Source organism: Oryzias latipes, chromosome 6 (assembly GCF_053564925.1).
Source record: "Oryzias latipes strain Hd-rR chromosome 6, Olatipes_Hd-rR_3.1".
NCBI lineage: Eukaryota > Metazoa > Chordata > Actinopteri > Beloniformes > Adrianichthyidae > Oryzias > Oryzias latipes.
The window spans coordinates 9,079,895-9,090,574 of record NC_136242.1 but is presented as its reverse complement, the minus strand read 5'-3'; the positions used below and the strand labels follow the sequence as shown (position 1 = coordinate 9,090,574).

Here is a 10,680-nt window from a genome sequence, read left to right as displayed (position 1 = left end):
GTCCACAAGAGGTAGCGCGCACACACAGAGAGGAGGAAAAACGGAGGAAACGTCACGCATTCGACCAGAGCAGAGAGGAAAAGTCATAAAAACGAGTCTCATTTTAGCGGCATGGCTCTGCGGGACGAGCTATTAAAATCCATTTGGCACGCCTTCACGGCGCTGGATCTGGACCAGAGCGGGAAAGTCTCCAAATCTCAGCTAAAGGTACATTTCTGGAGTTTCTGTTTTGTCTTTATTGGAACGGAGCGAGATGCTTTTGAAGTGGCCCATGACATTCTCACTTCTTTGGAAAGTCGGTAGTTATTTTTATGCAGATCGCGTCTCTTCCGCTTCTGGAAGCATAAGCGCGCCTTTGTTTGACAGCAGCGGCGACGCACCTGCTCCAGCCGCACCTTCAGACAGAAACACAACTCCTTTACAACATTCAACACGAAATGAACATTAAAAATAACGCAAACCACGTGGTAAAGTCAATAGTGAATGCAACCATGCAAACAGGTTTGTTCTTCAGATGCGTTTTTCCGTTAGGTTTTTATACTTTTTAATTGGCTAAACGACTCCAAAGAAAAAAAAGGAAACTTAGACCTGGATGGAAATCGTCCTAATGTGTATTACCTTACTCCCACTGCCACACTGATAGTGCAGATGGAGCTTAGAGTGCAAGCCAAGCATTGTTCAAACAGAAATCAACAGTGAAGGTCAGGTCTAAATTCAGCTCTCTGAGCATCTACGATTCATCAAACACTTTGGGTTTAGCTCTCTGATAGGTCAGTTTTTAAATAAAAACTATTGCAACCTGCCTTTTTATTATTATTCTTTTACTTGGTTAAAGCAACTTGCATGTGAAAATGCCACTGCTTTCTGGCATCTGGAACTTTTTCATAGCAGCTCGAGGAGGTCTTCCTCTTTCTTGGAGGAACCTTGGCAGATTATAGCACACACAATTCAATTTTTAGTGTCTTCGTGTGTGTGTGTGGTTTTTTTTTTTACAGATTAGGTTATTTCCCAGTTTGGGAACTATTTTTGTGAATGGTCTCGAAGAAATGCCAGCCAACACGTCAACAAACTAAGAATTTAAATATCCACTCTTATGAAAATGGTCTTTTCGGTGTTTTGAACTTGTTCTTGTGACATTTTTCTGATGATGGAGGTCAAATAATAGGAAAAATAGGGATTACATTCGAATTTCTGAGTATTTCTTCATTCAAATTGTTGTGAATCAGGAGCAGAGGCAAAAATGCCATTTGAAAATAGATTGCATTTGTGACAGAAAAAAAATTGCTGTGCTCCTGCTCCAAAGCTCTCAGCAACGGGGAGGGGAGCGGGCTTACTCGACCCCAACAGTCCCACCCACAACTCAAGAGGCCACTTTCTAAAGAACTCATGCTGGTTTGCAGAAACTACTTCATTTTGGCTAAAAATGTCAAAATCATAACGAAAAGACCACTGGGAACACTTTTACAACAGATTACTGGATGATCGGAGTGGGACTTTAAAAAGATGGAAAAAAAAGTGACTATGAAAATGGATGACTCGTGTGTTTTAATTTGTCCTTAATTTGTAAAACCCTAAACTTTCCTTGTATTCCAGGTTCTGTCTCACAACCTGTGCACGGTCTTGAAGATCCCGCACGACCCCGTGGCTCTGGAGGAGCACTTCAAAGATGACGATGAAGGTCCCGTTTCCAATCAGGGATACATGCCGTACCTCAACAGGTTCATCCTGGACAAGGTCAGTCCGTCTGCACACATGAAGACATGAACCAAGCAGGAAATACACATCCTGTTGCAAAGAGATGTGGTTATAGAAAAAGAAAAACCTGTCAGCATCTGGTTATGTTTTAATCCTCTGATACCTGGTGTGTTACTAGGACTTGGAAATATCCCATCTGGTGTCTGGCTGACACGAACAGCTCTTTGTGTTCTTTCAGCTGTTGAATAACACAACAACAACTGAACATTACATATGATCACTGCACTGTTTTTACTAATCGTATTTATTACAAAAAGATTCAGATTTGAGCTTCAAGGAGAAAGCTTTGTTCCCTCTAAAAAGAGTATTTGGGCTGTAGTTGGAAAGGTAAATTTTTTTGATTTAATTAAAAAAAGTTTAATTAATTTTTCTTAATTATTTAGTTTGGTGAAAATAAATCATTTTTTTGAGTTCATTCAACTTAAAAATAAAACGTTGTTGTCTGACATAGTATTTTTACTTTCAATCAACTTGATTCAGTTAAGTTGGTGTAACTTTGGTGTGAAGCTGCCAATGCGTCATGACGTCATAACGTAAGGCAGCGCAAGGAATTATGGGATACCCTTTTCTTTGCCTGTCTGGGCAGATTGGGGTTTAAGTGTGAGTTTTTGTCCATGTGTTTTGATGTCTAGCTGTTTTACTCTGTTTTAACTAGTAATGTTGTAAACTGTTATATTTCTTTCTTTCTGCACCATGAGTTCGAGTTTGGGAGAGGATGAACATTAACCTCCTTGTGCGGTAAAACGCCATATGTCCCAATATAGAAGGCAGCGTTCACCACACGAAAACTGTGAGACATTTGATGGGTTGTTTATGTCTTTGATATGGAAATTACAAGGCCCATTGGTTGAAACTTTAGAAAAATGTGTGAATTTAAGTTGTATAAATTTTTTTTTTTAAAAAGTAACAAAAAAATTAAGTTAGATAAACATATTAAATTGAGTTGGATAGACATAAATAAATAAGTTGAATAAACTTAATTCAATTATGTGTCACCAATTGAAGTGATTCAATTAAGTTGGATCAACTTTTTTCTTTTTAGAGTGTTCAACCCCTGAGGAACAACCCACATCCTCAGAAAAAAGGGTAAAAATAGGACTGTAAACTGACACAACTCGTTCTGCCTTTATTTGATTCTATTCTCTATTGATTTATGACTTTAACTAAATAAGTGCAACACTAAGTATCCATATTTATCATGATCAAAATTACTGTTACTTCCCTAAAATTTATTGACTTTCAATTGTCATTTTGGTTAATTGTTAATTACTCTGAATTCATCATGTCTATGTTAAAGGCGTTTGTCTGGAAAAGTTTGATACTATGTTGTTATTTTGTTGTTGTTATCATCACGTTTTGCCATTTTGGTGGGTGGATGGCTTTGGTTATGTGCAGGACTGGCACATGGGAAATCAGGGTTCAATGCCCTGCGTGCGCAATGAATACCATCCTTTCCACAGGATCTCCCTGTGCCAGTCCCCAGCCCAGAAAGTACAGGGTTGTGTCATGGAGGGCATCTGGTGTAAAAAATCTCTGCCAAACCCCCTGTGTGAATCAGTAAAAGCAGTGGTAATTTTTGTTTTTGGACAATCTGACTTTACCGAAAATTGGTGGACATATTTAACAAATGATATCTTTATAAATATAAATTGTTCCCATTGCCTTGGTGAAGCTTTTCTCTTTCCATTTGATTTAGGTTCAAACTTTCACTTTGGAAGTGACATTCAATGATGCTAGGAATCCCACAGTGATTTCATTGGACTGTCAGACTTTATGGGGGGAAAGGCAGCGTGAGTTTGCCATGGTGTTGTCACACATCACCGTTGTCTACAAGTCATGTTATTGTGTAGGACAGTGACCCTAAACCGGTCGGTAAACCATGAGTCAGCTCATTCAGCGGTCTGTCTTGCTGTGATGATGTCATTTTTCGCTCCCAGCGTGGCTGCTGGGATTGTTTTGCTGACACTTTGACCATAGAAAGATGTACAGTGAGACACTGTAATGGACTTCTTGATGCTCGGTTCAGCAAAGTATTTCAAATTCTCATGGAAGCTGCAGTTTTTGTGGCATTGCAAAAGTCAAACATTTGAAATGCTTTTGTAAATTTAACATGGTGATCATCCATCCATCCATCCATCCATCCATCCATCCATCCCTCCCTCCATCCATCCACCCATCCATCCATCCATCCGTCCGTCCGTCCGTCCGTCCATCCACCCATCCATCCATCCACCCATACACCCATCCATCCATCCATCCATCCATCCATCCATCCATCCATCCATCCATCCATCCATCCATCCATCCATCCATCCATCCATCCATCCATCCATCCATCCATCCATCCATCCATCCACCCATCCATCATCAATCCATCCATCCATCCACCCATCCATCCATCCATCCATCCATCCATCCATCCATCCATCCATCCATCCATCCATCCATCCATCCATCCATCCATCCATCCATCCATCCATCCATCCATCCATCCACCCATCCATCATCAATCCATCCATCCATCCACCCATCCATCCATCCATCCATCCATCCATCCATCCATCCATCCATCCATCCATCCATCCATCCATCCATCCAGTGACGTGCGGTGAGGTTAATGGCTGGTGAGGCACTGACGTCATCAGATTTACAAACATATGAACCATACTGAGTAACTTATTCACCATTTAATTGACAACAGTTAAGGTGTTTTGTTTAAAATATCATTTCAACGTGTTTTTTCATATACAAACTGCAGCATAGAAAAAAGCACAAACCTTGTTATCGTCTTACCTTTACTTGTAAATAAAGTCCATACGCCGCTCCTTCTGGAGAAAATGACTTGCCGCTTGCTATCACTTCTTCTAGTATTTTTTAGCGTCATAATCTCAGGGCTCACCGGCGCCCCCTAACATGAGGCACGAGAACTGCTGGCCTCACCCAGCGGCTTTTTCGCCTGCGTTTAGCGCTCAGCACAAGAAACACGTCCCTCACATACAGTTATTTATAAAAACAAACACTGTACATAATATACATCTGCTAAATTATGTAAACTCAGCTCATATAGTACAAGTGATTGAACCGACATACAGAGAGACAGCAGTACCGTCTGACTGCATAGGTATTGCGCAATCCAAGGTGAGGCTCAGTGGGCTGGTGCCTCATCGCACGTCACTTTTTAGTATCTGAACGGTAAATGCGGAAATTCAGCGATTTTGAAAAGAAAAAACACCCAAAAATGGTACATTTAAATGGAAAATGACTGCAAAGCACAAATTACTGATTAAATATAATAATTGAATTTATTTTTTCTCTTTTCTTCCCATAATGACAGGTGAGGCACAGCCTCACCTGCCTCTCCTGACTGCACGTCACTGCATCCATCCATCCATCCATCCCTCCCTCCCTCCCTCCCTCCATCCATCTTCAGAACCTGCTGAATCCATTTCGCAGTCACAGGGCTCCTGGGGGCAACCCAGCCACTGCTGGCTGAAGGTGGCGTACACTCTGAACTGGTCGCCAATCTGTTGCAGGGTGGACCACTTACTCACCCCCTTTGAAAACGAGATGACACATCTCAAGGGGCTTATCCTCCAAACATGCACACCTAGGGACCATTTAGAATCACAAATGGACCTTTGAAGCTTGTTTTCAGACTGTGGGCGGAAGCTTAACCCTTGTGCTATCTTGGATGACCCCACCCTCACATTGACGTGTTCTTCCTACCATGACAAAGGTGGATAAAGGTGGAGAGATTTCATGTAATCCATGGACACCAGTGAAGATCACAAATCATTGGAGAAAAAAGGTTCAGAGCACTGTCTAGTGGGGTCCAGATGACCCAACTCCCAATGTTAAAGTGCCTAGGATAGCACAAGGGTTAAGGACCTAGGATAGCACAAGGGTTACAGGGCCAGGAGAAACCCCACACAGGCACAGGGGCAAGATATAAAACTGAATCCCAGCCACTGACTTTCTGCTGTGAGGCCAGGGTACTAACTTCTGCGCCATCATGCGGCGTTTGCCATCTTTGGATCTTTTTTTTAAATCTGCTTTAAACAGTTTCTTCTTTCTAATCTTGAAGAGTTCTACAAAAGCATCGATGATTAGCGCACATCTGGGTTCATGAGAACATTGTGAAGAGGAGCTGCAGCGTTTGAACGATGGCAGCTTTTACCGTACCGGCAGGAGAAAGCCGCTGCTCTAAATGTAAAAAACACCTCATTCACCAAGACTTCTGACGAATTCAACTTTCACAACAACACTTGTATTTACCAGAACCTCAACCTGTGAGTCTGAACTCAGGAAGCAGAGACATGACGACATGTGCGTTCAGAAAAAAACGGCTCCCAACAGACGCATATCTGTGAGGAAGGTGTACTTTTCCCCACATGATTACCCCCGCCCAGCTAGTGATGTTAAGGTGGCTGGTGTTTAGAGAGTGAGGGGGGGTTGAAGCATTCTGCTGTTTCCACCACTGAGGAAACTCCACCCGATTCCACAGGGAAGTGGTGTGTGTGTGTGTGTGTGTGTTTCAGTTGGGAACTTAAGAAACAGACAGGAAATTTAGTCTAAATATTCATGGTTCAGATTCATGGTACAGAGTGGGGACCAGTGACTCACTGAGGTTCAAGAAGCTGACAAACAATGACGTTAAAGTGTACGTAATGGTGAGAGGATTTACGTCAGTGCTATGAGTGTGTGCTTGAGTGTGTGCTTGAGTGTGTGTGTGTATACAGAGCCCACTGCACAAAACATCTGCAGTTTGTTGGTTTTGAGATTTACTGGTGAATCTCTCTTCGTTCAAATGTAAAATGTAAAAGGTCAACTAAGAATCCAGAGTGCAAGTGTGGTTACTTCTGTCTGAGAGTTGACTGTCAGTGACTCATGGTGAATAAAACCTCTTAGATAAGCAGATTAAGTCTCACTCTAGATAAAATAAACGCTGGTCTCCAACCTTTTTCTGGCCACAGACTTGTTTCATGTCTGACAAAATGTTCACGGACCACCCTGTACGTTTATCTCCATCCTCTGTAAAATATCCTCCGCTGCTTTAAACTGTATATGTTCAATAGATTTTATGTAGGAACCACTAAAATGGGATACAGATTTTCCCTTAACCTTCACCTGCAACTGATGAATAAAAAAAACATCACTGATACTGGTATATTCTAAATATAATATGAAACGTGAATTCTCTGTTTTAGCAGCTTTGTTAGCAGCATCCTATTAACAGACAGCCAGTTAATGATTATTCCGCATCATTATTATTATAGTCTGTGGGAACAACAAATCCTTATTTGGAGTAAAGACTTTTGGTTTTTGTCTGTTAAATTCAGTTTTTTTAAATTTTGAAGTCAAAGGCTCTTCTTGTGTTTCCTCAGTGGATCTTTTCTGCATAGAGAAACATTTCGAATATGTTTGTCTTTGTTAACTTTGCTAGCTTGATGGTTTTAATTTAGCGGTCGGAGCAGCTGCTTTAAGATTGGTGGATGAATTTTCAACTTACGATCGAGTAACTTGACGTGTCAAGAATGAGTCAAATGTGGTGGAGAGACTCCAGGAGTTTTCCAAAATAAAACTTCCTTCAGAGTCGGATGAATGAAACAGAAAAAATGTAGCTCCTGTTTTCTTCTCCACATCCTGGTAACAACTGTCCCATGGACTGGTACCGGTCCCCGGCCCGAGGGTTGAAGACCACTGCTGTAAAATGCAAGAAGTAAAGCTTTCTAATAATGGATTTGCCTCAACAAAAATCTACACTGCAGCTCCCACTAGATGACCTTGAATACAGCATCAGATTGATGCAGTAACATCATCTAAATGACAGGCTTACTGTGTCAGGGATGTCAAACAAACATCCAAAAGGTGTGTGATAAAATAAATGAAACCAATGAAAAAATGAGAACAGAATGAAGCTCTTTTTCACAACCTTTGCAAAAATCCCAAATTCTGATTCCTAACACTTAAAAAACATCTGTCTCACTTTTTGAACTTTTTTATCGGCATCAAGGCTTGTTTGGATAAAAAAACAGCTGACAGTTAAAAAATAAAAACTCGATGAAAGCTGTTTTTGCTGTTGTTGCTGTCTATGAGTAATTAGCCAAACTGTGAAGTTCAGCTGTGGTTAGATGCATTTTCAACATAGCTTCAGTCTAACAAACTGCTGAGTCGAGGAGAAAGCACACAAACAGCGGAGGAAAGTCTGGAAGAGGCCTTGGTCAAGGCCGTGTTTTCATTTGGCAGATTACAGCTTTGGAAAACCATTCTTTGTTTTGCAGCAGATTTTTTTGTGTCACATTTATTTGGGGCTGTCAGGGGGGAAAAAAACTCGCTTTTTTCAAATTAAAGACTTAAACTGTTATCTGCTTCAGAAAATATTTCAAATGTTCTGATCAGTTTTAACTTTCTTTGTTTTCTCTAAAAGTAGATCTAGTTGCTTTGTATTTGTTGTACTTCTTCTGTGGAATGGAAATGTTCAAACTTCAGGAGATCCAGCTGAAGCTTGAATCTTAAACACAAGTCACACTCCAGCAGTGAAGAGAGGAGACAAAGAGGGGAACAAACACACTGAGCCAGGACGAGAAAGACACACAAGACGGGTATTGCACAAAGATGGTGTACAAAGAGGCACTCTCTTAAGGGGATTTCAAGAAATCCTTCTTTCACAACTCGTGTTCCCTCCCGTCTGTTTTTTTTGTTTTTCTGCAATCAGACTCGCTAACTGGCTCAGCCGCATAGATGTTACAGGAAAGTTTTCTTACTGAACACAAGCAAAGCATTTTATCGACTCTTTAAGGCTGAAAAGAATGTTTTTTTGGTGTGTTTCTTACATGATCTTGTGGCATTTTCTGACTATGGAGGACTTATGTAAAGAAAATAAATGTTTAACTCGACTTGACAAAGGACCCACTTTTTGACGTATTGCACAGCCTGGGAATCGAACCCAGGTTTCCTGTGTACCAGTCCTATACCCAGCCAAAAAACTCATAAAGTCTCTGCAGGGGGGGTTCATGAAAAGACCACTGGGAAAGTTTTTACATTAGATCAAAAGATGATTGGAGTGGGTCTTTAAATCTAGTTTTAGGTGGGCCTGAAATACCAAAAAACAACAAAAAAGTGACCTTGTGGGTCACTGTAACCCTTGTGCTATCCTAGGCACTACAACATTGGGAGTTGGGTCATCTAGACCCACTAGACAGTGCTCTAAACCTCTTTTCTTCAATGATTTGTGATCTTCACTGGTGTCCATGGATTACATGAAATCTTTCCACCTTTATCCACCTTTGTCATGGTAGGGATAATATGTCAATGTAAGGGTGGGGTCATCTAAGATAGCACAAGGGTTAAAAGGTATTGCTGTCTATCATTTTATATACTCAGCACTAGCATTTATAAAATCAACTTTTTGAGCTTTTAAGTTTATTATAATGTTAACTTATAAACAACCCCAAAGCAGTATTTTGATCCATTAGAGCATTTCTGAGTATTCCTTTAAAAACCTGCTCTCTGAGCACCAGCCCCTCCCAACCCACAAAAACGAACGGGTCCTCACATTGTGACATAGATAAATGAGAACAGCCCCTTCCAGGAAGAATCTGTGCTGCTAGCTCCACCCCCAGGCTAACACACGCCCACTTTATCTGTGGAGCTAGCGTTGATCGGCTAAAACTATTTCCTTTTCTATGCACAATGTGCACATCAATCTTTGCAAAAGTTTGGATGCTGTTTGTTTTCGTTGGTAAAACGCAGACACACTGCAGAGGCCAAATTTAGGATGACATCATGAAATGGGCGAAATCCAACAGTGGAGCTTCAGAGATCCAGTTGTCTTACTTTCGGTTAGTAAAAATTACTGCAAAAATAATTTAAAAAAATTGTATTCTTTAGTGTGTCAAAAGTCATATATGATCATATGAGTAGTTTACTCTCAAAGGCTTAAGAAAAGCACGATTAATAGCCCTTTAAGGCATTGAAACGAGTAAATGTCTGTGCCAAGAAAGTAGGTAAATGTTGATCATTCCAAAAGAACTTCAGTAACTTAAGTTATTTACACACGTTAGGGATAAAGTTGGTGCACACGGTGTTTTCTCTTCCTAATGCAGCAATAGCAGAAATCAAAGGCTGTGGTCATAGAGAGTTTTATTCTGTTTCCTTTACTTTTGATTCACTTCAAAGTTATCCGTCCACAATGAGATTAAACAGTTAGATGACTGGAAATCTTTAACTGGGCATGTCTCATATTTGCCAGTGTTGACTTGAGGTTCAAATAAGCTGGCAGGATGAGTGCTCCAGAGGATTTGGGTGGAGTAACTCTTTAGGATGGAGCACAGGTTTCCATAAAGTCACTCATCCTAAATTAGCACAATAGGGAACCCCGTCAGATCCTGTGGGGCTGTAAAAAAAATGTCAGTGCCGTTTTCTGCTGGAAGAAATGCTCACGCAGGAAAGAATGTGATAGAATTGCAGCCAAAATCTGCATTTTGTTGCTAACTAGAGAACAGAACAGCTTTCAAGAGCCAAACAAAAATGCACACTCAAGAAGCGCAGCGGTGTGACTTCAAAATATTTGCAGCCATGGAAGACATGCAAGTTAACACGTTACTGAGTCAATTAAATGGCAGGCAAACCGCAAACCTGGATTAGGAGAATCTGGTTTATCTAAGTAGAGTTCTGCAGGGAAATGTCAGAGCATTTATCTATCAGGAGCAGGTGAATGAGATGCAGCAACGTTCCTTTGAGACAGTGAAGGTGTGGAAACCTGGATCTTGCTGTGCATGTGTGCTCTACTCTCTTCAGAACCATGTTACCCTCAGAAACCAGGCAATCCAACAGCATGTAAACAAACCTATCTCCCAGAGATTCTGTGCCTTTTAAGCTTCAGACAATTGATAAATACTGATGGTCTGTTCATGAATAGAGGAA

At 40.9% G+C, this 10,680-nt stretch overlaps 1 protein-coding gene across 1 annotated transcript in view; it reads left to right on the top strand.

Annotated features, from left to right (window-relative positions):
* The window catches only part of swap70b (switching B cell complex subunit SWAP70b), a 33,537-nt gene continuing 22,857 nt past the window's right edge, over nt 1-10,680 (top strand). Inside the window, exons 1-2 of the mRNA XM_004069443.4 lie at nt 1-207; nt 1,594-1,734. Of these exons, the coding sequence (XP_004069491.1) occupies nt 112-207; nt 1,594-1,734 (237 nt within the window). The 5' untranslated portion in view covers nt 1-111. The remainder of the gene's footprint in view (nt 208-1,593; nt 1,735-10,680) is intronic.